Source organism: Fusarium verticillioides, chromosome 5, assembly GCF_000149555.1.
Source record: "Fusarium verticillioides 7600 chromosome 5, whole genome shotgun sequence".
NCBI lineage: Eukaryota > Fungi > Ascomycota > Sordariomycetes > Hypocreales > Nectriaceae > Fusarium > Fusarium verticillioides.
This window is the reverse complement of record NC_031679.1, coordinates 1,127,613-1,149,168: the sequence shown is the minus strand read 5'-3', so window position 1 is coordinate 1,149,168 and position 21,556 is coordinate 1,127,613. Positions and strand designations below refer to the sequence as shown.

At 51.1% G+C, this 21,556-nt stretch overlaps 12 protein-coding genes across 14 annotated transcripts; 6 read left to right on the top strand and 6 right to left on the bottom strand.

Moving 5' to 3' along the window:
* The first annotated feature begins 92 nt into the window (after positions 1 to 92).
* Positions 93 to 4,260, top strand: FVEG_03023 (ubiquitin thiolesterase). Its single transcript, XM_018890589.1, has 5 exons — positions 93 to 1,425; positions 1,475 to 2,278; positions 2,329 to 2,435; positions 2,494 to 2,656; positions 2,709 to 4,260. Exons 1-5 carry the CDS (start codon positions 760 to 762, stop codon positions 3,726 to 3,728), a joined length of 2,760 nt encoding a protein of 919 aa, XP_018746930.1. The 5' UTR covers positions 93 to 759; the 3' UTR covers positions 3,729 to 4,260.
* FVEG_03024 (ubiquinol-cytochrome c reductase subunit 7) lies at positions 4,165 to 5,407 on the bottom strand. The gene is made up of 3 exons (XM_018890590.1): positions 4,931 to 5,407; positions 4,660 to 4,822; positions 4,165 to 4,534 (listed from the first exon to the last, which is right to left on the bottom strand). The coding sequence occupies exons 1-3, from the start codon at positions 5,041 to 5,043 to the stop codon at positions 4,439 to 4,441; spliced, it is 372 nt and encodes a 123-aa protein (XP_018746931.1). The 5' UTR covers positions 5,044 to 5,407; the 3' UTR covers positions 4,165 to 4,438.
* A 621-nt stretch (positions 5,408 to 6,028) lies between these two features.
* Positions 6,029 to 8,552, top strand: FVEG_03025 (hypothetical protein). Its single transcript, XM_018890591.1, has 2 exons — positions 6,029 to 7,246; positions 7,305 to 8,552. The coding sequence occupies exons 1-2, from the start codon at positions 6,790 to 6,792 to the stop codon at positions 8,084 to 8,086; spliced, it is 1,239 nt and encodes a 412-aa protein (XP_018746932.1). The 5' UTR covers positions 6,029 to 6,789; the 3' UTR covers positions 8,087 to 8,552.
* A 55-nt stretch (positions 8,553 to 8,607) lies between these two features.
* FVEG_15169 (hypothetical protein) lies at positions 8,608 to 9,014 on the bottom strand (the record flags this gene model as incomplete). The annotated part of the gene is made up of 4 exons (XM_018904290.1): positions 8,608 to 8,692; positions 8,746 to 8,785; positions 8,895 to 8,928; positions 9,003 to 9,014. 4 exons carry the CDS (start codon positions 9,012 to 9,014, stop codon positions 8,608 to 8,610), a joined length of 171 nt encoding a protein of 56 aa, XP_018746933.1.
* A 297-nt stretch (positions 9,015 to 9,311) lies between these two features.
* On the top strand, positions 9,312 to 10,661 carry FVEG_03026 (peroxiredoxin Q/BCP). Its single transcript, XM_018890592.1, has 2 exons — positions 9,312 to 10,011; positions 10,062 to 10,661. Exons 1-2 carry the CDS (start codon positions 9,624 to 9,626, stop codon positions 10,376 to 10,378), a joined length of 705 nt encoding a protein of 234 aa, XP_018746934.1. The 5' UTR covers positions 9,312 to 9,623; the 3' UTR covers positions 10,379 to 10,661.
* Positions 10,662 to 10,872: 211 nt separating this feature from the next.
* FVEG_15170 (hypothetical protein) lies at positions 10,873 to 12,581 on the bottom strand. The gene has a single exon (XM_018904291.1). The coding sequence runs from the start codon at positions 12,498 to 12,500 to the stop codon at positions 12,036 to 12,038; it is 465 nt and encodes a 154-aa protein (XP_018746935.1). The 5' UTR covers positions 12,501 to 12,581; the 3' UTR covers positions 10,873 to 12,035.
* On the top strand, positions 10,925 to 13,948 carry FVEG_03027 (NADH dehydrogenase). Of its 3 annotated transcripts, XM_018890594.1 has the most exons (5): positions 10,925 to 10,949; positions 11,010 to 11,146; positions 11,288 to 11,784; positions 11,838 to 13,298; positions 13,361 to 13,948. In XM_018890594.1, the coding sequence occupies exons 2-4, from the start codon at positions 11,096 to 11,098 to the stop codon at positions 11,860 to 11,862; spliced, it is 573 nt and encodes a 190-aa protein (XP_018746937.1). In that variant the 5' UTR covers positions 10,925 to 10,949; positions 11,010 to 11,095; the 3' UTR covers positions 11,863 to 13,298; positions 13,361 to 13,948. The 3 variants fall into 3 exon arrangements, with proteins under 3 accessions (XP_018746937.1, XP_018746936.1, XP_018746938.1); XM_018890593.1 differs by having other exon boundaries at positions 11,838 to 13,948; XM_018890595.1 differs by having other exon boundaries at positions 11,010 to 11,784.
* On the bottom strand, positions 12,690 to 13,722 carry FVEG_03028 (hypothetical protein). Its single transcript, XM_018890596.1, has 2 exons — positions 13,605 to 13,722; positions 12,690 to 13,552 (listed from the first exon to the last, which is right to left on the bottom strand). Exons 1-2 carry the CDS (start codon positions 13,654 to 13,656, stop codon positions 12,765 to 12,767), a joined length of 840 nt encoding a protein of 279 aa, XP_018746939.1. The 5' UTR covers positions 13,657 to 13,722; the 3' UTR covers positions 12,690 to 12,764.
* Positions 13,949 to 14,104: 156 nt separating the features above from the next.
* On the top strand, positions 14,105 to 15,326 carry FVEG_03029 (acetyltransferase). Its single transcript, XM_018890597.1, has 2 exons — positions 14,105 to 14,600; positions 14,649 to 15,326. The coding sequence occupies exons 1-2, from the start codon at positions 14,288 to 14,290 to the stop codon at positions 15,014 to 15,016; spliced, it is 681 nt and encodes a 226-aa protein (XP_018746940.1). The 5' UTR covers positions 14,105 to 14,287; the 3' UTR covers positions 15,017 to 15,326.
* Positions 15,327 to 15,449: 123 nt separating this feature from the next.
* Positions 15,450 to 17,666, bottom strand: FVEG_03030 (hypothetical protein; the record flags this gene model as incomplete). Its single annotated transcript, XM_018890598.1, has 1 exon — positions 15,450 to 17,666. The coding sequence occupies one exon, from the start codon at positions 17,664 to 17,666 to the stop codon at positions 15,450 to 15,452; it is 2,217 nt and encodes a 738-aa protein (XP_018746941.1).
* Positions 17,667 to 18,431: 765 nt separating this feature from the next.
* FVEG_03031 (translation initiation factor eIF-2B subunit beta) lies at positions 18,432 to 19,899 on the bottom strand (the record flags this gene model as incomplete). The annotated part of the gene is made up of 3 exons (XM_018890599.1): positions 18,432 to 18,516; positions 18,566 to 19,738; positions 19,802 to 19,899. 3 exons carry the CDS (start codon positions 19,897 to 19,899, stop codon positions 18,432 to 18,434), a joined length of 1,356 nt encoding a protein of 451 aa, XP_018746942.1.
* An 850-nt stretch (positions 19,900 to 20,749) lies between these two features.
* On the top strand, positions 20,750 to 21,539 carry FVEG_15171 (hypothetical protein). Its single transcript, XM_018904292.1, has one exon. It carries the CDS (start codon positions 20,861 to 20,863, stop codon positions 21,221 to 21,223), a length of 363 nt encoding a protein of 120 aa, XP_018746943.1. The 5' UTR covers positions 20,750 to 20,860; the 3' UTR covers positions 21,224 to 21,539.
* Positions 21,540 to 21,556: the final 17 nt, after the last annotated feature.

Genomic DNA, 21,556 nt, shown 5'->3' with positions numbered 1-21,556 from the left:
GGAGCCCAGCTGCTTTTCTGCCTCAGACAGCAACATTTGCCCCCAACCCAATCAATGGACCTTGTGCTTTTAGTTACCGGCTCGTGCAGTGCGTGCTGCTGTCGTGCGTGCCCTCCACTGCGTTGCGGCTTGAGTTTGTCAGTGCTCATAGGTCATAGCCATAGCCAATATCAGCTGCCCGCTGCAGAAGCCCGCGCCTTAGGTTGAGGTGGATAATTTTATTCCACACTGAACGGACTGACCTCCGTTTTACGCTACCACTCACTACTTACCTCACCTACCTACGACCATCGCAACGCAACGTCAAGCGTCCCCCGTCCGTTTTGCCTGACGCAACTCGGCAAATCCTCTCCCTCCCTCTCCCTCATCCTCTCTCTCAGTGCGTCTACTCTTCGGCTTCGACTGCGCTCATTGAAACAAGTCATTCAGTTTTTATTTCGGATTTCTTTGTTGCGTTTCATTTTCCATCATTTGTTTGTGCGGCTTTATTGGCTTGAGTCTGCCGCCTCTGTTCAACCCGTGCCGACTTGATAAATCCACCCATCAACCTACTTTTTTGCGGTCAACGTACGTTAGGCCGCCCACAGCTCGTGTCGCGTCGCAAACCCTCTCGCCGTACCGACCCGAGAAACTTCGTCAAACTGAAGCCAGCCGTTTACGATTCCTGCACCGTCCGCGAGAGGAGGCTCACACGCTGTTCACACGGGTGTCGCATCAACTGGGCGACTCCCGTCCTCACTCAATCCCCAAGCCGGCACGATGAGTAACCGCCATCTGCCGGCTGGGCAGAATATACAGGGAGGAGCTCACGGCGCCGATATGGTCGGCGGTCCTGGAGCGCCTCGTCGGAGGCAGCCTCCTCCCTATGTTCCGTACCAGCAACACCACCAGCACATGAATGCTATGTATCCTAACTACATGCCCTACAACCAGCCGTACTACGGTTATCAGCCACACTACCAGGGTCAACACTACCAGAACGCACAGTATCCGAACACGCAGTATCAAGGTGGACAGTATCAGGCTGGACAGTATCAGAATGGTCAATACCCAGCCGCACAGTATCAAAATGCTGGAATGCATTCTCCTGGATATGTGCCCTACCAGACCTTCGCACGATCACCACCTGCTATGCCTCAGTACGTCCCCATGTCTGGCGTCAGCGTTCCTCCGAGCTATACTCCTCGACCAGCTCAGCAACAGTCACCTGCCTTGTCGAATCCCTACCAACCTCCGGCTGCGGCTCCAATCCCGCCCCAAACTCCGACCTCCACCCACTCGTCGCAGATGATTCCTCCTCCAACTCCCCCGGTCCCCCAGGAGACTGAGCCAGTTGCTCCCACTCCTGCTGTGCCTGTCGAGCCTGCCGAGCCGACCAGGGTGCCTTCGCCCCCTCCCGCTCCCAAAGAACCCTTCCGTGCACCTGTAAGTTGATGGACCGATAGCAGAATCTTACTCAAACTGACCCTATCAGCTACCATGGTCATCTCACCCCGATTTCAAGTTCCCTGCTAGGGCCACAAAGTCGAGAAGACGGAGAAGGCATCTCAATGCTGACAGCGAAGCTTTATCTTTACCAGTTGAACAGCAACAAGCGGCCACAGAGCATGCCAATGCTCCCGAAGCTAATGCCACCGAGCAGTCGGTGGCTGTTCTCACATCCGCTTCCTCGGCTGCTCCCTCTGAGACGGCCGAAGCAAAGGCTGCCGATTCTCCCGTCTCTCCTGTCCAGCAACGATCTCGCACCAACACTGCTACCAGCGCTACCTCGACTGCGACAAATCGCCCTGTTGCTCGTTCCTCCACCGTCCCTGCCCCAGCTATTCCTTCTCTCCCTAAGGCCAGTCCTAAGGAGGCCAAGCCAGTGCGTGCTGAAAAGCCGGCAAACGGCGATATAGCCCCTGAGACTGCTCATGAGACGTCGACGGAAGCTGAGGCCCTCGAGACGGAAGCCCCTGAGAAGCCTGCTGAACCTGCCCCTGCCGTTAAAGCTGCACCTGCAAACTGGGCGGACCTTTTGAGGAAGCCTGCTGCTGCTACTGCTCCTGGAAAAGCGAATGCGGTTAATGGTACTGCCTCTCCTAGTACTCCGGTCAATGGCCATAGTACTGATGGTGCTGCTGGAGCCACCAACGGCTCTGCCTCCAGCTTTTCTAAAGCCAACGCAAGCTCTGTTGCGGAGGCTATTCACTCGTTCCACGTTGGTCTCGCCGACCAAGTTGCTTTTCTCGAGCCTCGCGGCCTGATCAACACCGGGAACATGTGTTATATGAACTCTGTAGGTCTCGATGCCTTCTTTGGTCACACTATTAAGCTGACCAATGCCAGGTATTGCAAGTTTTGATGTTTTGTCTTCCCTTCTATGATTTCCTCAGCCAGATCAGCAAGCGTGCTGTTCACAGCTTTAAGAGTGATACTCCTCTGATCGATGCTATGTAAGTTGTGCATCCATGCTAAGTTCTTTGACTCAAAACACTGACAGACTTTTGCAAGGATTATGTTTATGCATGAATTCAAGACCATCAAGTCTGCTGCTGGCATTGAATCTCTGCGAACTACTCTCAAGAATGAGGAATTGGAGCGCTATGGTGATCCTTTCACCCCTGAATTCGTTTACGAAGCTATCAGGCAGCTTCCAAGATTCGCCAGTATGAGGGTATGTTGTTGGCCGCTTACAATGTTCACGAACTTTTACTAACTGGTTATAGCGAGGTCATCAGCAAGATGCTGAGGAATTCCTTGGCTTCCTGTTGCAGTCTCTTGATGACGAGTGTACTTCAGTCCTCAAGAACTCCGCACTACCTGACCAAGAACGTAGGGCCAGTTCTGGGTCTGGTGCTGGTGGTGAAGATTGGCTCGAAGTTGGCAGAAAGCAAAAGGCCGCCGTTTCTCGATCCTCTGGACCTAACTCTTTCAGCCCCATCTCGAGGATTTTTGGTGGTTCATTAAGGTCAGAGTTCCGTGTACCAGGCTTGAAGGACTCTATCACCACTGAGCCTTATCAGCCCCTTCAGCTGGATATTGGATCTCCTGACGTGCGAAATGTTGTAGACGCTCTACGGGGTCTCACTCGTCCAGAGCGTCTCCAGGGAGACTTCAACTCACCTCGTGGCAAGGATGTCACGGCCACTAAGCAAGTTTTCATTGACACACTGCCTCCCGTACTCATACTGCATCTCAAGCGCTTCCAGTTTGATGCAGAAGGTAATGGGACCGTCAAAATTTGGAAGAAGATCGGTTACCCCTTGGAGCTTGAGATACCTCGTGAAGCCTTGTCGCGGCAGAAACGCCAGGCGTACGGTGACGACGGCATGCCCAAGTACAGGTTGATCAGCGTTGTATACCACCATGGGAAGAACGCCAGTGGTGGACATTATACCGTTGATGTTCGACGTCAAGAAGGACGCGAGTGGATTCGCATCGACGACACCGTCATCCGCAGGGTCCGAAGTGAAGATGTTGCCGAGGGCGGCGAGGAGGAAGAGATCAAAGACAACCGCAAGGACGGTCTTTCATCTGGTTCTGCCGGAAACCGGTTCGGAGCTGTTCTCGATGAGGATGCTGGAGACGATGACGGCTGGAGTAAGGTCACAAGCCCTGCCGGAGGAGCGAAGAAATGGAGCAGCGTTGCCAATGGTACTAGTAACGGCAGTACCAAGGCCAAGCAGGTCAAGGACAACATCAAGGATAACAAGGTTGCCTACCTGCTCTTCTACCAGCGAGTGTAAGGAGTTAATCACCTTTACCTATTCACTATCTATCACACTCACTATGCCGCCATGTTGAGCATTGATCATGGAGGGCGTTATGTTACGACTTAACACGAGCTTAACGGCCATATTTGGATTGGAAAAGCAGCATTTTCAGACGGAGTCGCTTGTTGGGAGGTGGAAAAACTAGGGAAAAGCTGCATGTCGGGGATATTCAGTATCCAGCTTGATGCTCGGCGTATGGCGTCGAGGAAGGGATACCTAAGGATTGGACTGGAAAAGAAGAGGCGCTGGTGACATGATGCCTGTGAAGGGCTGATCATCCAGCGCATATGGGATCCGTGTAAGAAGCTTGGGACCTCTGGATGAAGCGGTATCTCAGCATCTTCTGTTAGAGTTGCTTGGACAGCGACACAAGAGCTGCCTGGAGATGAACTTCTCGCGAGGTCATTCTCAGCGGATACATTGTAAATTACAAAATTGTGCATGAGGCAAGTTTTATAAAATATTCACATGCGTACAATGAATTTTAGGGACATGACGATCTGTGCAAAATGAGTCAAGTCAAGTCAAGTCAGACGACGTCTATACATAGGATACACGGGAACTGTCTAGTCCGTTGAGGTGTGGCCACCATTCTTCTAGGAGGCGCCAATTCCCTCTCAACCACCGTCCTGCTACTATCAACCTCTCCCTTCTGATCTCCCAGCCCGAGATCTAAAAATGATTTAGTGCTTTCGGACGACGGCGATGGAGTCGAGCTCGTTCTTCTCGGCCTTCTCAGAGGCGACCTCCTCCATCAGGGGCTGGAGGTAAGGCTTGTCCTGTAGAGCGTGATAAGTTAGTCGATGATATTCTGTCCATTCGCGATATCTCGGGATCGTGAACTCTTGTTTGCCGAAGAGGGCCCGGGCAGAGAGATTCGATCGCAGGGTGTCGTCATTCATACCATAGCGGTGGTGATCCACTGGTCCTTGGGGAGAAGCTTGTGCTGGTAACTGCACTGAACAGCACGTCGGATGCGGTAAATGCGCTCGTAAGACTCGACATTGGAGAGGCGCTTGAGGGCCTTCTGGGCAACCTCGTTCTCCTCCTCGAGAAGATCATCATATCTATATCAACCAATTAAAAACTCCGGTCAGCCAAAAATGTCCGCAAGTATCGCCAATTCCAACATTTCGAGGTCCAATTGGCGTTCGCAGGGAGGGGAGATCGCATACTTGAGGCCCAGCTGGCGGTAACCGGCGGCGTTGACGTACCAGGTAGCGGCGGGCTTGAAGAGGCGGGCGAGCCACGGCCTGCGGAGGATGAAGGGGGCGAGCGAGTACTTCATTTTGGAGTAGGATCGATTGACACGTTCCGAGGCTGGGGGTTGGAATTCGTGGTTGTCGTCGTCGTCGTTTCGTCGGAAATGGCGCGAATTGGGGATGGGCTGAGCGAGCAATTGCAAAACTTCCTGGGAGAGCTCGGGACGTCACGTGGTCTTGATGACCATTCCTTTGTCGTTCTCTGGCTGGCTTACAAGGTTCCGATCGGGCAGAAGGACCCCAAAAAAAAACTATGACTAAGGATACATGTGGCGTTTGAGATTAGATTGTGATTTGTGGCACAGGGTGTGGCGGGTGAGCACATGGCTTTGAGAATGACGATGTGGGGGTCCTTTGGAATGACCCTGTCCCGTGGGAAACCGGTTCGGGATGAATTGGTCAATCTGATTGAACATGTGTAAATGAAGCATGAGTTTGTGACTGTCAGTGTCTTTCATGTTAGCTAAACACTTGGTATCCCGTATAGAATATGTAGTCACACTCATCTCATGCCTCGGATAATATCCTCTGCACCTCGAGCCTCGGAATACAACTGCCAACGTCGTCATCCCACGTCGAGCAAGGGTTCAAGATCGGTATCGGAGCTTGTCCTCGAGAGATACCGGGCTTTGCACAGAACTTGCAGCTGCCAATGCTCGTGCTCTCATACAATATGCAATCGTGTTGCCCTTCCCATTTGTGTATATCCCTCTTGCACATAAAACTACATATTTTACTCTAGTGTCTGTTAGTTCAAACTGCGTCATTTTCATTTCGACTGTGAAGGCTGAAGCTATCTATTGTCTCCGCTAATACCGGCTTGCAGCGGTGCAAAAAAAAGATGACAAGACCGGATTAGAAGAGAAATTCTGCAAGATAACCAATATGATAGCGTTTTGTGCCCTGGAATTATAGTTCGGTATTTTGTTGAACAAGCATTCAGCGGACTCCATATCAACAAAAAACACAGAAACAAACCCTGCCGGTGCTGTTGTGGTCCAGTTATAGTGGGTTGTGGTGCACCTAGGGCGCCCTCCAGTTGATCAACCGCCTGCCCCGTCCAGTGCAGGCCCTGTCGTTCCCTCCGCCGTCGCCCGCGCTCCATCCGCTCCGTTTCGCCTTCGGGGAAACTTGATTCTTCTTTCCCTCTACTTCCTCTCACTTATTCTAACTTCATACAACTCTTTTCTCTCTATCATCCCAACCTCCTTTTTCGTCCTTTTCCCGCCCTCACTCTCAGATTCAGCTCCCAACTCCCACTGGTTTCTCTGGTCCCCAGGCTATCGCTTTTTTCGAGTTTATAAGTCAATGGCCGGCGCCATTCGCTGAGTGGGAAGCGGTCGGTCACGGCGCGTGGGAGCGTTCCCCCGCAGTACCTTCGTACCGGCTGCGAGGTTCCAACCGCAGCAGACGTCAGTTCCTCTCAACAGGCGGAACTTTTTGATTTTTTGGGGGGGCGGAATCGGCTTGGGACATTGAGGGATCACTTTGATAGCGGATTACTAGGTTACGAACAATCCACGGCCCGTAGGACTTGTCGTAGGGTTGATCCCGGCTCCCGAAATACATCAACTTGACGTCTGCGCCGGACCGGGGGACAAAGATATATCGAGTCGAGATATCTGTGGACGAGCGCCCGGGATAGTCTACACGATTGAGCGATAACGGCAGATAATAGCTCTGCCACATTTCATTCTCGAATCCATATCGCACGCATCGAGTTATCAAAAATACGGCCAGTGACAGACACATCTTGACGTTGGACGACTGGGATGTCGTCAACTGACCAAGTCCCTCCCGAAGCTGCCCGGTCGCCGTCTTCAGACTATGCTGCATCATCCTACGGTTACGCATCCTCCAACGCTCCAATGTACTCCACGACGGTCACCCCCTTACACCGATGGGCACTCAACGCCTCAGATACCCAGTTCAACGCTGTCGCTGGCGCAGTGGGCGGTTTCACATCAGGTGTCGTGACATGCCCTCTCGACGTCATCAAGACCAAACTACAGGCGCAGGGTGGCTACGCCGCCTTGAATAAGGGACGACATGTTGGCCACCCCAAGTTGTACAATGGTCTCGTTGGTTCAGCAAAGGTCATATGGAGAGAGGAAGGGATCAGAGGCCTCTACCGCGGTCTGGGGCCTATTGTAATGGGCTACTTGCCAACATGGGCTGTGTGGTTTACTGTTTATAACAAGAGCAAGGTGTATATATCACAATATTCAGGTAAGTGCGCTTGGTCCAATGGTGAGGGTGGCATATTAACCTTGTTTTCACCAAACAGACAACAGTCACATAGTCAACTTCTGGTCGTCTATCGTAGCAGGCGCCAGCAGTACAATCGTCACCAACCCGATATGGGTCATCAAAACTCGGCTCATGTCACAGAGCAATATCCGCCACAACACACAAGACCACCACTCTACATACTACCCGAAAGCTGTGGGCACACCAACAGCCCGGCCAACACTACACGACTGGCATTACCGATCAACGCTAGATGCAGCTCGCAAGATGTACACTTCGGAAGGCCTCATTTCGTTTTATTCAGGCTTGACACCAGCACTCCTTGGCCTAACACATGTTGCTGTGCAGTTTCCGACCTACGAGTACTTGAAGACCAAGTTTACCGGTCAGGGAATGGGTGAATCGAAGGAGGGAGACGATAAAACTCAAGTTTTTGGAATATTGGGGGCCTCTATTCTATCCAAGATCCTTGCCAGTACTGCCACATACCCTCACGAAGTCATCCGAACCCGTCTTCAAACCCAACGGCGCCCACTTGCCGGCGAAGAGTTCGTTCAAGGGATGGGAGTGACAAGTTCAGGCCCCAGGAGCAGGGCCCCCGTGGAGAAACCCAAGTATCAGGGCGTCGTTAATACCTTTCGAACCATTCTAGCTGAGGAAGGTTGGCGAGCGTTCTATGCTGGTCTTGGTACTAATATGATGCGGGCTGTTCCAGCAGCAACCGTCACCATGCTGACTTACGAATATGTCATGAGGCAATTATACCATACCAGGGCTGAGGCACGCCATTTATTGCTCGACCCTTCGGTGGAGTCATAAATGCTTAACAGTCCTCAGTTTGGGGAAACGTCAGAATCACAGGAGTTGAACGATCATGGCGAAGGAATGTACACATGGATTCACGGAAGGTATAGGATTAGAAGATGGGGCAAGGCAGAGATACCCTTAGTCGGCTGAAGGCTTAGACAAATTTCTGGTTCACTATGGGACATACGTGGCGAACGTTACGGCGACTTGGTTCCTATCATTTCCATTTTTCATATACAGAGGAATGTATACAGCAGGCGCATATGGCTGCACAACCCCTCTCTTCTCTTGTTTGAAGAGCAGAGAAAGCTCGATTTTCTGAGTCGCATTAAGGGGCTGATGAGTCGAGGCATGGCGAAATTGGTGCAGCGCAGGCATTCAGATGGAGTTTGTTTCATGATTTAACTTCGAGAAACTAGACAACAAATCATAAAAAATACAATACGTTCAAATTCATATGCTTTGCAGAATGATTGACACTCAGGTCTAGTGAAGGGGGGGGGGCCGATTTGCTTCCTATACGCCAATGTATGCTACAAGTTACTCTGCTCCAGTGTGCTCTCATGATGAGCCACGTCTTGGTGCATGTTCTCCATTCCCTGGTAGTTTTGAGGATTTCTGTCAAGGGGTTCTGTTAGTTGATTTTGATGAAGCTAAGTGGAGGAACGTACTGCTTGATCTCGAGCGGAGTGAATGGATGAGCGGGTGTATCTACAGACTATCAGCTTACTGCTTGCATCCAAAGTCTTTTGTATATTTTTCTCTAAGGAAATGTTGAGATATCTTCACATCTGAAGAACACGCCACTTTCTTTACTCACACGAGCAGAACACATGCCATAGTGAAGGCAGCCCCTGGGGCCATAAAATTCTGTAGATATTGAGTTAGCGCACACAAAGTTCCTTCGATTTGCATAAAAAGAACTTACTCGGGGATTCATGTTATGGGACTCTGCATTGTACTTTAGAGTTAAAGGTCAATGGTGAACATCTCGTCTCGTCTCGTCTCGTCTTAGGTATTGGAAGTAAACGGATGATTTCGGCAAGTATTCTATTGGTGCGCAGTACAAGCATAACTTCAATTGATGCATCTCTTCAACCGTCCGTCTTCTTTTTCTCAGCTCCGCAATCGCAGTCTCCACTATCAATCATCTCTCTACCTAACTAGGGTAGGTATGTAAGCGAAAAGACATGGCCCGTGCGCCGTCCGCTGCCGAGCCCAGCAGCTTGTGGTCCAAGCTCCCGGAAGCTTGAAAGGGCCTGCAACAGCCTCTATTGGTCCCCAGACGAGACCTCCCAAACCGGGGTGAGGCACCTCATTCGAATGCGACTGCGACGGACGGGCAGAGTCCCATTTCCCCCAAGCGCCCAACCTCATCTTTTGTTTTTGTCTGCTTCATTCGCCTTTTCTTTACGCGTTTCGTACTCTCCGCGCCGTGGTTTTTAATCATAAATTCATCCCCGAGCTTGCTCTTCATTCGTTGCATTCAGCGCATCGCATCGCATTATCGCAAACTACATAAATCCTCTCGCTCCATCCATATATCACCATGCCTATGGAACTTCGCAAGCGCAAGGCATCTACTGCCCCTCCTCCTCCTCCTGTTAAGAGAAAGTCAACTACCAAGGTTCCCAAAGCCGCTGCCAAGGTGAAGGAGGCCGCCGCCAAGGTCACAGAGAAGAAGGAAGAGCCTGAGGAGGCTAAGGAGACTAAAGAGGAGGAGAAGACTGAGGAAGTACCCAAGGCTGAGGAACCCAAGGCGGAAGAGCCCAAGAAGACTGTTGGCAAGCCCAAGGTTGGCGATGTTGTGGACCTTGATGGCTTTGGAGGCGAGATAGAGACCAATGATGGTGAAAAGACCACATTGAAGAAGCTTGTTGATGAGAGCAAGTCTGGTGTCGTCCTCTTCACCTACCCCAAGGCATCTACTCCCGGTTGTAAGTTGATAAAGCCCTCTCATCCGAATATCCATCTGACTCTTCCGCAGGCACCAAGCAAGTCTGCTTCTTCCGCGACTCTTATGGGCCTCTCACCAAGGACGGCCTTGCTATCTACGGTCTCAGCGCCGACTCCCCCAAAGCCAACACAACCTTCAAGGAGAAGCAAAAGCTCCCTTACACACTGCTGTGCGACCCTAAGGCAACGCTCATCGAGGCTATCGGTCTCAAGAAGGCTCCCAAGGGAACGACGCGCGGCGTTTTTGTCATCAGCAAGGAGGGCAAAATTCTCGTCGCTGAGGCTGGAAGCCCCCAGGGCACTCTTGATCGTGTTCAGGCACTGGTTGAAGAGCTGGCTAGCAAATAAAGACGAGGCCTCTGATCAGTCGCACGCCTGCGTATGTGGGTGATTAGTGGGAGCGGTCGGGACTTTTGATGTGCTTTGGTGAAAGGGTTTTTGTTTTCGTATCTTGCTGCAAATGAAAAGGGTTCATAGACCAGTAGTAACACGGGTGATCACAACATTTCACCTTTCCGATTTTGGTTTATATCCGATAATGCCTTGATGATTATTTAGTCCTCGATCACCAAGTCTCCCAGTGGAAATGCCAGCATTGGAGCCTATACTTAACCATAATCTGACGACACGCTTGTTTCTTAAGGTACAATCTCGATTTAGGACAAGTCTTTTCAATTTCCATAGCTTGATGCCATTGGAGCTTGAAGACAGGCCGTGAGAACTGTAGACCTGGGTGGCTGTAGTGTCGTTGTTGTCGTGGTAGAAGCCGCCAGCCATCCGCAGTATTTCACCTTGCGTCACACCGTGCCTCGGTATAAGAAGGACTCAAGTCTCAACACAAATGCCAGTACTACTCCGTATAAATTTTATAGTCATCTATGAGACCGAAACCACATATGCGGCAGCACCTTCGGAACGTGTAAGTCTATAGGGTAGTTCGCGTCTCTCGGTGGAGCCTCGGCTAAACCAACCTGGTCAGCCAATAATCACGACGCCATTTCAACTTGGAATCGATTCCATCACCCGAACCTCAACGACAGCCTTCATCAGCCTACCACCGCCATCATGTCGTCCCAAGCGGCCAAAGCCGCCAACAATGTGGTCAGCATCGCCAAGGTACGACTCATGAACAAACCTCCGAACCCAATGCCTCCCAATGGCCCCTCGACCGCAGCCCCTACGTTCGAATTACCTCGCACATCCATCATGAAAGCCAATACATGACACACAGCCGCTAACAGGACCTCTGTCGTACAGAAGCAAACCCTCCAGTCGACGGGCATCTGGGAGGCCTTCCGTCGCTTCATGGCCATCGATCCTGAGCGATCCAACGGTGTCCCTCTGAACCCTCACTTCCGAAACCCTCCACCCGGCGCCAACCCTCCTCTCGAGTACGACGACCCAGTTACGCTGCCCGCCGGCGACATCGCCGACAACCCCTACTGGAAGCGCGACAACCGCCGAAACTACCCCCAGCTTAGCGTCGTCAACCAATCCCAGTTCGCCCAGCTCCTCACTGTCGGCAGCGCTGCGGCTCCCAAGGTCGAGCTCATCGGTGAAGCTGGTGAGAAGCAGCTCGTGGCTGTCAAGCAGGAATCCGAGACTGGTTTGGCAAAGGCTCTCGAGAAGGCGACCGATGCGACCAAGGATGTGTTCGTTAATGGTATGCCTCCTCTGCCCAGTGGCCAGACCTTGGTAACTGGAAAGTGGGATGTACACAAGTATGAGGTGACAGAGACATCTTATGGTGAAGGGTACGTTGCAGACGCTGGTAAATTGTGAAGGGGAGATGTGCTGACTGTTACAGATACCCTTGCAGATCGTTCAAATAAATTAGAAGCGAAGAGGGTGGTTGTGGATACAAATTATGAGGTAGTGAGGGTATAGAATTTCCATTGACAATGCAGATGATGTTCCTTTTTCAAGTATGAAAGTCTTTGATACCGATGTTCCCGATTTCAGCCTTCATACCCCAAACCAAACTCCGAATCCATTTCCGATGTTCTCAGGCTGCTGGTGATGCTCCTGATGTCTCTCTTCCACCACTGCCAGCCATCTTTTCGACAATCTTGGCCTTTCCTTGTGCCCGTTTCACCCGGTCATCGAAATCTTGAACCGCATCATCCGAGTTCTCCGTCGAAAGTGTATCTGGCTCTACGAGAGCATACAAAGTGTTGATGTTCTTCTCCAGTCTTGCATTCTTGGGTAGTGGTGGTAATGTGCAAGCCTCTCCTGAGGTAGTACCGCCGTTGTGTGGTATTCGGTTCGCCCATACGATAGCTTTACTGGCAAGACGGCCACTTTCGAGGAACTTCTCAAAGCCCTTTTGCATACCAAAAGATCGTCCTTCAATCCGCCCAGCCTGAACGCCGTCTTTGATGCCTTGTTGGTAGCCTTCTGAGTAAAATCGCTCTTCGAGGTTGAGGACATCCTCGAAGGGATCAGAGGAGTCTATTTGCCTTGTTTCCATGGTATCTGTGTGCGATCTTTGGGTTGTCTTGACTCACTGACTGATTTGTAAGTGAGTTGAGAGAGTGAGTGAGTGAGTGGCAGAATTTGCGTCACCGCCCACTAATGGCGGGGCAGTCAAACTTATTACAACAGTCTAGAAGGGTTCACTCATTGCAACACAATCACTGGCCAACATGAATTTGTACAAGTTGCGTAGTATTTACTACAAAAGACCCCTGAGAACACCTAACTTCTATTTTCCTTTACTCCGTGATGAAACCCTCTATTGCATACCAAAGATCATACCGCCGTTGGCGCAAATGACTTGACCAGTGCACCAAGCACTCTCAGGGCTAGCAAGCATAGCGACGATGCCAGCAATCTCATCAGCTTCACCTGCTCGACCGCCGGCAGTCTTGGCCTCCTCGACGACCTCGGGATCGTCAATGCCAGGACGAGCAGCCATGAGAGGCGCATTCTGGATGAAAGGCTTGATGAGGCGTTTGAACTCGTCTGAGTTGCGGGAGTACATCTCAGAGCGGACGGGACCAGGATTGATGGCGTTGACGGTAGCTCTCTCGCTGAACTCACGGGCCCAAGTTCGTGTCATAGCCTCGAGAGCAGCCTTGGTGCCGCCGTAGACACTCTGGCCAACAAAACCGAGACTTGCGCTTACACTGCTAAGGTTGATGATACGGCCGGAGCGGTCTGTGGGTAGGTAAGGGTGTGCGGCCTGGACGAGAAGAAGAGGGCCAAGTACGTTGACGTTGTAGCTCTTTGTGAAGTCCTCAGGCTTGATGTCAGGGACCTTGTCATTGTAAGCAACACCCGCATTGTTGACGAGGATGTCGATGCGCAGGGGGCTGAAGGCATCGGCAGCTTGAGAAATGAGCGAAGCAGGACCTGACACTGTGCCGAGGTCTGCTTGCACGGGAACGACCTTGATAGAATGCTTGGAGGACAGCTCAGAAGCAAGCTTAGCTGTTGAATCAGCAGAGCTGGCGGATGTGTAGGCGAGGACGAGGTTTGCGCCTCGGGCAGCAAGGGCTTTGGTAATGGACAGGCCAATGCCTTTTGAAGTCAGTAGAGCTCAGTTGGTCGTAGAAAAGGTAAGAGAGCATACCCCGAGAAGCACCAGTGACAATGGCAAGCTTGCCAGTAAGAGGAAGAGCCATGATAGTAATGTGTTAGTCTAGTCGGTGGTGAAGTGAGGCACTATGAGCCGGGTATCAGGACAACAGAAGAACGCAGATTAAATGGGGAAAAGAACACCTGGTCTAGAAGACGGGAACGACAACTGACGATGATCTCCTTATATATTTATTTATCTATGTCCTTAGACCGTTCTTGTCGTGGTCCTCTTGCACGCTACCTTAGTTTACACAACTGGCACAACTCAAGAGTCCACTGCAATTGTCGCGCCAATAGAGACAAAGCACCAACTAATAATCCACCTTCTGCTCGAGTCCCGTGGCGGCCATTGCTTGTCGTTGACAGGTGCGCTTCCACAAGGGGACATTTCTCGGGTGTTACAGTGGAGGGGTAGTTAACTGGTGCCTGGCTTAGCGTTCTAGGTCTTCTGCTTCAGAGCATCGTAGTGGGGTTGTCCCTCTGCGGCGCGGGGGGCTTTACTGTCGACCTCCGGGCTGACTTTTGACCGCAAACTTTGACCCGCCGTGAATTGAGGGGCCGATTCCGCTTGATGAATTGAAGTGGGCTGAAGCTATACCATTCTCTGTCGACATCCAAATACTACCTACGTATACGTATATTCTTTTGAGCCTCACCACAGAACCACAAGCAGCCATGGATATCCGCCTCCTCACAAACGCAGACTTGCCCCTCATTCAGCACGCAAACCTCGAGAACCTCCCCGAAAACTACTTCCTCAAGTACTACCTCTACCATGCCCTCTCATGGCCTCAACTGAGCTACGTCGCCGTTGATGTCTCGCGACCCAAGAAGGACCCCTACGAGTACCCCAAGATTGTCGGATATGTCCTCGCTAAGATGGAGGAGGAGCCTTCAGATGGCATTCCACATGGACACATCACGAGTCTGAGCGTCATGAGAACACACCGAAGACTGGGTATTGCCGAGAAGTTGATGCGCCAAAGCCGTAAGTATATCGAGATACTGCTCCCAGATTATAAACTGACCCATGTAGAACTGGCCATGGTCGAAACATTCCAGGCAAAATACGTCTCACTCCACGTCCGTGTCTCCAACGCCGCAGCCCGCCACCTCTACGAAAACACCCTCGGCTTCACCAACGAGAAGACCGAGTCCAAATACTACGCCGACGGCGAGGACGCCTTCTGCATGCGCCTAGATCTCGGAGGCATCAAGAAGCAAGTCGACGAGGCCCTTGCAGAGGAAGAGGAAGAAGCCGAGGACGAGGGCGAAGCCGTGGGTGAGGTTGGCCGTGATCCTGAAGCCGGCAAGGACAAGGACAAGACGAAGAAGATGAAGGTTGCAGTGGGGAGAAGCTTGGGCGTCGGTTCGTTGGTGGAAAAGGATGACTCGAAGCATTAAGGAAAGAAGAATATGAAAAAAGGGGGAATGTGTGTTTTAATAGACGGATAGATAAAAAGTTGTGATGTCCAGGTGAAATATGTCATGAGTAGCTGAAAGATAGGTAGGCATGATGCCGATGAGTTTACGCTTGGGACACTGTACAACTGAGGAGTGAAAGGTCGGATCTATCAAGAACTACGTTAAAATGGATCACAAGCACTGCTCTAAGTTTAAGAGTTCAAGTAGTAAGAACTATGACCAAGAATAATTCTAAAAGGACCGTTAGGTTAAACAGACTAGACAGTGGTATAGAAGTGAGGTTTGTGAGTTTGTAGCCCGTTTAATTTTGTATAGCTGGCTTGGAGACGGATCGTCGCTTTGATGATAGATACCAATACGAAGTTCAAGAAATGCTTATCCAATAAATACATAAGAAGTCGAAGAATCATCATTAGCCATCAAGTTGTTCAGCCAACTCCCGAGCATAAGCCTCATCAGCTTCGAGCCTCGTTCTCTCCATCGTTTCCGTAAGAGCCTCAATCTCCTTTTCCAGCGCCCTGCGCTCACTCAAAGTTATTTCTTTCGCCTCCATATCCTTTTGCTTTGTTGCAATCTCAGTCTCTATTCCAGAGACAGTGTCGTACTTTGCAGCTGATGCCGCGCCTGGCGGCGGAATACTGCCATCTTTGTTGGCATCTGCTGGCCATGAACCTGGAGGACCTTCTCCTGAGCGAGATGGCCACTCTCCACCACCAAAGAAACCGCCTCGACCGGGAGATCCGAACGAACAGTGGTTTGGCCAGCCTCCTTGGAAGCCTCCTCGACTTCTGCTCCAGGGACCCTGACTTTCACAACCACCCCAGCCTCGACCTCTGCCTCGACTATGATGGCCTCGATCTCCTCGGCCGGCTCCTCTGCCTGACCATCCGCAGCCACCGAGAGCTGGTGGAGGAACTCTAACGCCTGGGACGTTGACAGGAGGAACGTGAACATTTACTGCAGGAACATGGACGGGAGGAACCTGGAAAGGAGGCACCGCAGGAACAGGAGGTGTCTCAACATGGCCTCGACCTCTTTGGCCCCTCCTATGATCTCTGCGTGCAGCCTTCATCTCCCTCTTTTGCTGTCTCCTTTCCCTCTTTTCAGCCCTTTTCTTCTTCTTAAGATCTCTCTTTCGATCTCTCCGTTCCCTCTTCTGTTGACGTTTCAAAGTCTTCCATTGTTGCGAAAGGGCTTTGCCTTGCATCTTAAGAGCCTTTCGGTCGATGTTGGGAGCAATGCCATTTGTGTTCGAGGCTTTAAGTTCAGCTTTCAATTGCTTTACATCAGCCTTGCTGCGCACTTCAAGAGGATTAGCCGTCCATTGTTGTAGACGGGCGATGTAAACGGGCAGCTGCTGGTCCTTGAGATCGTCGTAGTCAGGGAGAGAGCCAATGGACTCTGAGCTAGAAGAGGAATTTGAGGACGAGGAAGAAGATGAAGATGACGACCGAGAGCGGCGTCTTTGGTGATCATGGCTAGCTGCTCGCCCTCGTTGGGGAAAGGTGTGGGCTTCAGGAGGTCCCTGATGCCATGCTGGGTGTCCGGGCATAAAAGGGGGCATGTTGCGAGCATTCGGAGGTGGTGGTTGGGATGGCCCAGGGCCAAAAGGGGCTCCCACAGGCTGGCCGTTCATGCGAATTCCCCTGCTGTCCATGACAATGTTTCCTATACGAAGCCCATTGCTATCGGCAACAAATCTGTCTCCCCACCGGACGCTGTCGTTGTCAACTTGGAAGCCGCCCCAAGATCCTGTCCAGCCGCTAGGCCTGCGCTGAGGCATCGCGTCTCTCGGAGAGGACGGTCCAGCCTGTGGTGGGAGTTGCACTGGAGGATCGTCGAATGTGGTCTCCCATCCTCCTGGCATGTGCGATTGCTCCTCGGGCTGAAGCCTTACCATGACATTTCGGGGAGCGAAGAAGCCAGAGTTCCACTGTTGCACGATAGCTTCGACCTCTGCACGCTTTCGACGTAGTTCATTAGGATCAGTTGTGTGTCGTTCCGACTTGACGCTTCCGTCGCCACCAAAAGACGACTTGATATCTGAGCCATCTTCTGATTTGCCCTTTTCACCCAAGATAGCCTCGTTCCGGACAGAATCGTGGTCGGGGAGGAGAAAGTTAACAAAAGTGGCCCAATCTTGGGCTGTGATATCGTACGAAGTCGCCCAATTCTCCGGATAAGGAATATCATCTGGCACAGAGTTCGGCTTCACAGTGATGGTGTGGATCTGAGGCTCCCATTGAGACGCTGATGTTGGGACAGGCCGGGTCTCAAAGTAGAGAGCTACACTGGGGGAGAGGGGGATTTCGTGTGTCGTAGGCGTTGTTGCGTTGGCATTAGATTCGGTGCGAGGTGTAAGTGGCGGAGTGAAGATGGGTTCTGTAGTTGAAGTCGAGGACATGCGGGAGGCGGTATCATCACCGGGAGCTGCGGGGCCGTACCCGGAGCCGGCGACGGAGCCAGCATGCGGTGAGTGCGGGGGCTGAGAAGAGGTAGAGTAGATATCAGTCTCTGAGTATGGAGGCGGTGGCGCATCGTCAGCTGTTGCTGGGGCCTGACCCGTTGTGAGATATGGGGGATTGTTTCTGCTGGTAGAAGAGTCCATGGCTGGTGATGGAGCTGTCATGATGAGAGGAGGTGCTGCGATTATGGAGGGGTAGGTATTAATGGGGAGAGAATAGGTGGGAGGTGAATGCTGATGGTGTGATACAATAGCACACTGATTAATCTACTGTAAGCTTTCAAAGCTATCCGAATGTGAATGCATCATAGCGTGAGGAGAAGGGCATATCCTTTATTTAATCTTTGTCAATGACCCTCAGCTATCACTCACATCATGACCAAAGAGGAAACGCTTTCAACCTCCGTCCAGTCTGATCAAATCACCGAACTCCATGCGAAAATGCCCTACAGCGAGAGCCTTACAGGGGGTTACGCAACTCGCATTCGCAGCCCTATGACTCCCAAGGATCCCCTGCGTCCAATGGCCGAGCTGGTGCTTACGCGGCCGAGCGAGGGAGCCTAGACTAACTGACAGCTGTGGTGCCGCGTTCCCGGCCTCTGATCACTCTGGCAATACTCTAAACTTATGCTTGACTTGACTTGGGCCGTCGCGTCGTCATTGCTTTCATACACCGCACACGACTCGATACGATGCATACGGTTGCGGCGTAATCTGGTAATTTGTTTGTGTGAGGCTGATTTCAACCCAATATGGTTGAAATTTTAAAAAACGCTGGTGATATGTGCTATCAAGCAAATTCTATGGTACCTTCACTCCTTGACTGGATTGGATAATGGAAACCCTGTCTCGCTCAACGCCGAGAAATGAATGAATGCAAGGCACAACTTTTGCGACGTTTTCTTGTCCTTTGATTTTGATGTTCCTCCATTACTCATCTTGAAAAAAGTCGACGTCCTCCGTCTTGTAATGATCTGCGATGAGACTGGACAAGTGATCTCTTGAGTGTGTCCCCCTGAAAAGAGAATTAGTTGTTTGCCTTACACAACGCCATCTTTACTTACAAGTTGGTGATATATATGTCGATCAGCTCCGGAGGGACCATCTCATTGAGAGCAGTCCGAACCTCGACACTGTTCACCATGTTCCCATCTGCAAAGTTGACAAAGCTGGCAGAGTCTCCCCACTCAATCAAGTGCTCGCCACTATATGGGTTTACAGGGCTAAGTTTGTACACGCCGCCGAGGACGATAACAGCACGTCCTCGCTCCTTTGCGGCTCGAGCAATGGCTGTCGCGCCAGCATCGGCCATAACACCACCGCTGGCGACAATCGAGTGCGCCCCCAGAATGACCTTGTCCACTCGGGACATGTATGCCATCAACCCTCCATTCATGATGTTGATCACCGTGATACCAGCGGAAGCAAGCTTCTTACGGAATGAAGCATGGGGGACCTCCGGGGTCTGCTTTTTCGGTGGCTCGGTCGCGATGAGAACTGTGAACCGGCGCTTCAGGGCTGCGCGAAGAATGAATCGCTCGACTGTAGGTGAGGGTTGGTGAATGAGCACGTAGTCGCCAGGGTGAATTTGAACATCAGCCAAAGCTGCGATTTGATCGTCCACAGAGCTGATCTCATCCTTGATCTCCTCAATACCGTCTATAACCTCTGATCTCAAAGCATGAACCTGAGCCGAAGGAGCTCTCCACGAAGGGGTTGATGCTCCTGAAAGACCTAGGGGCGATCCCTGGCTGCTGGGCGCGAGCTCGCCGGGTGTAGACACTGAGAGGAGGTGGAAGAGAGTCTTAGGCACGTTGACGGAGCTGTAAGAGGAGAGAGGACCTGGCCGAGCGGGTGGGGGTTTGGCGCTGTTGGTGATATAGTCTCCGGCAGAATCTTGCTTGCCGTATGTCGAAGGAGGCCACTGATGTGACAGGGCATCTGGGTTCGGGACAGCATCGGTTGGCGTGATCTGGGCGTCGCTGGGGGTTTCACTCGCACCCTCGTTTCTATCCTCGGCAGCCTCGTCGCGAATGAGGCCTAGAACTCGGCGCACAATGTTGGCGATAACGAGCTCTTTGGGCTGAGCCTCGACCAGACGACGACCAATACGCGAGACGTTGTCGATCAAGCTGTCAACGTTGAACCATTTCGATCGGGCGACCACTTGGAGTAGAATGTGGGCTGTAGCGACGGCGCAGGGTTCAGAGCCCTTGATTTGTCTTCGCTTGAGGAGACTGAAGGCATCGCGAACACTTTAGTAACGAGCACCTTGGCAAAGGACTTGGCGTGTGTCTCACCAGATGAGGCTCTCAACAGAGGATTCCAGTGCTTGACCCTTGAGAGACCTGAGATATTTCTCGAGATCAGGCGCGTAGCCTGCAGAAACAGGGGCCATATCTACTAGGAGGTGTATCGGTCGGAGTCACACTCGCGGTCGGTCGTAGCTTGGTATGTAGTGAAGCCGGGGTGGGATGTCTGCGATTCGCGGGGTGAAATGGAGGGGTGATTTGTGAGTCAAACACAAATATCGCCCAAGAGAAGATATGCTTTTGGATCTAAAGATGCTGATTTATTCTCTGTTTGATTCCGAGTGACAGATTTCGCAGGCGTTGTGCGAAGCGTCGACGTTGTTGAACAGGCAAAACGATCGTTGCTTGGAACGAATTGTACGGTTTGTGAATATGAGTCAATCAATTCCTCCTCGCATCGGAGCCTTTTTTTGTGCAAGGCTTCAGGTCCGGGTGGGGGCCATCAGCCTTGTCGCTTTGTGGGGCTATACCCCGAGCCCCGAGTGCAGGCCATGACGACAATGGGACAGGGGCAGATTCTACTAAGACGTCGAGTAGGACTAATTCGATGAATTTGGTTATCGAAAGAATCTTGGGAGAATACCACAGATTTGCAATCAAAGGTGGGATACATGCAATTTATCAATATTCGCTGTCACTCTTGGAGAGTTGGACTCACCGCCATCATCTATGTATGAGCTGTCACTAACTTCAAGAATGGAAGTTGATGAGCTGGCAATGTTCAAGGCATTACGGAGTGATCTTCCGAAGCTCGATCTATTGCTTTATTGCCAAGAAAGTGATCAAGCTGGTTCGTTAAAACCATCAAACACAATTATTTCAGTGACATATTCGATGCACAAGAATGACTTATCATAACCGTCCTGCTGTATTTCTTGGTGTTGGCCTTTTCACTCAACGCCTTCCAAACGGACGACCATAATAATAAGTCCTCACGTCGGCAGGATGGTTTTTTATTTATTCTTTTTATCACGTTTCGCCATCGCTGTATGGGACTCATCTACCTCAGCAGTTTAGGGCAGAGGTTTCTCATGTCTAAAGTGCCAAATGCTGCTCAGTATCAGACATACCATGGCATATATTTACCAGATCAACAAGGGTACTCCTCTTCACATGCAAAGAGTCACACCGTCCAGAACCAACCGGCCATTTGCAAATTCTAGATACGAAAACGAAACGAACATGCAAACCCGACAGATCCACAACCTGGCCAGGTCTAATAAGCTGCCCTTGCTCCCAACCCTTGTCAACCTACAGCCGCCCTATGAAAGACACGGCGACACGATTTATCGTTTATCTATTAGAGGACCAGAACATGCAACAACTAACATGCTTGATGAGACCTTTACAAGTATGGTTTATCCATATATTAACTCTTGTGTTAGTTCGTCTAAGCGGGACAGTAGCTGAGATCATCTTATTCCATGCATAAGTACAGATATAAGCGCTTTGTGTAAGTGGAATACTCAATTCTATCAACATTAACCACTATGATGATTCCTTCTTCACAATATGTCGGCAGTTGAATGGCTGATATTGATTTTTCGGGTTCTTCACATGAAACTTTTTAGCATCGACAAACCATAGCAGCCTTTCCATGTACCAATAACCTCACAGCTTGATGAACTACCTTACCTACGCGAGAGGGGGGTGTTTTTGGACATCAGTTAGTAGACAGAAAAGGACTATCACGGTTATTTTTAATCAATAATATCATGTCAGCCTAAAGGGCAGGATGCCAGG

What these genes read in the sequence shown, in the direction of transcription:
- FVEG_03023 (XM_018890589.1), top strand. Translation starts at nt 760, where the DNA reads ATGAGTAACCGCCATCTGCCGGCTGGGCAGAATATACAGGGAGGAGCT. An exon ending in AAGAACCCTTCCGTGCACCT is followed by an intron (nt 1,426 to 1,474) that starts GTAAGTTGATGG and finishes TGACCCTATCAG; the next exon opens with CTACCATGGTCATCTCACCC. An exon ending in ACATGTGTTATATGAACTCT is followed by an intron (nt 2,279 to 2,328) that starts GTAGGTCTCGAT and finishes GACCAATGCCAG; the next exon opens with GTATTGCAAGTTTTGATGTT.
- FVEG_03024 (XM_018890590.1), bottom strand. Translation starts at nt 5,043, where the DNA reads ATGAAGTACTCGCTCGCCCCCTTCATCCTCCGCAGGCCGTGGCTCGCC. An exon ending in TACCGCCAGCTGGGCCTCAA is followed by an intron (nt 4,823 to 4,930) that starts GTATGCGATCTC and finishes TGGTTGATATAG; the next exon opens with ATATGATGATCTTCTCGAGG. An exon ending in AGTGGATCACCACCGCTATG is followed by an intron (nt 4,535 to 4,659) that starts GTATGAATGACG and finishes CACGCTCTACAG; the next exon opens with GACAAGCCTTACCTCCAGCC.
- FVEG_03025 (XM_018890591.1), top strand. Translation starts at nt 6,790, where the DNA reads ATGTCGTCAACTGACCAAGTCCCTCCCGAAGCTGCCCGGTCGCCGTCT. An exon ending in GTATATATCACAATATTCAG is followed by an intron (nt 7,247 to 7,304) that starts GTAAGTGCGCTT and finishes TTCACCAAACAG; the next exon opens with ACAACAGTCACATAGTCAAC.
- FVEG_03026 (XM_018890592.1), top strand. Translation starts at nt 9,624, where the DNA reads ATGCCTATGGAACTTCGCAAGCGCAAGGCATCTACTGCCCCTCCTCCT. An exon ending in CAAGGCATCTACTCCCGGTT is followed by an intron (nt 10,012 to 10,061) that starts GTAAGTTGATAA and finishes ACTCTTCCGCAG; the next exon opens with GCACCAAGCAAGTCTGCTTC.
- FVEG_03027 (XM_018890594.1), top strand. Translation starts at nt 11,096, where the DNA reads ATGTCGTCCCAAGCGGCCAAAGCCGCCAACAATGTGGTCAGCATCGCC. An exon ending in ATGTGGTCAGCATCGCCAAG is followed by an intron (nt 11,147 to 11,287) that starts GTACGACTCATG and finishes TCTGTCGTACAG; the next exon opens with AAGCAAACCCTCCAGTCGAC. An exon ending in GAGACATCTTATGGTGAAGG is followed by an intron (nt 11,785 to 11,837) that starts GTACGTTGCAGA and finishes TGACTGTTACAG; the next exon opens with ATACCCTTGCAGATCGTTCA.
- FVEG_15170 (XM_018904291.1), bottom strand. Translation starts at nt 12,500, where the DNA reads ATGGAAACAAGGCAAATAGACTCCTCTGATCCCTTCGAGGATGTCCTC.
- FVEG_03028 (XM_018890596.1), bottom strand. Translation starts at nt 13,656, where the DNA reads ATGGCTCTTCCTCTTACTGGCAAGCTTGCCATTGTCACTGGTGCTTCT. An exon ending in TGTCACTGGTGCTTCTCGGG is followed by an intron (nt 13,553 to 13,604) that starts GTATGCTCTCTT and finishes TGACTTCAAAAG; the next exon opens with GCATTGGCCTGTCCATTACC.
- FVEG_03029 (XM_018890597.1), top strand. Translation starts at nt 14,288, where the DNA reads ATGGATATCCGCCTCCTCACAAACGCAGACTTGCCCCTCATTCAGCAC. An exon ending in GAAGTTGATGCGCCAAAGCC is followed by an intron (nt 14,601 to 14,648) that starts GTAAGTATATCG and finishes TGACCCATGTAG; the next exon opens with AACTGGCCATGGTCGAAACA.
- FVEG_15171 (XM_018904292.1), top strand. Translation starts at nt 20,861, where the DNA reads ATGCTGCTCAGTATCAGACATACCATGGCATATATTTACCAGATCAAC.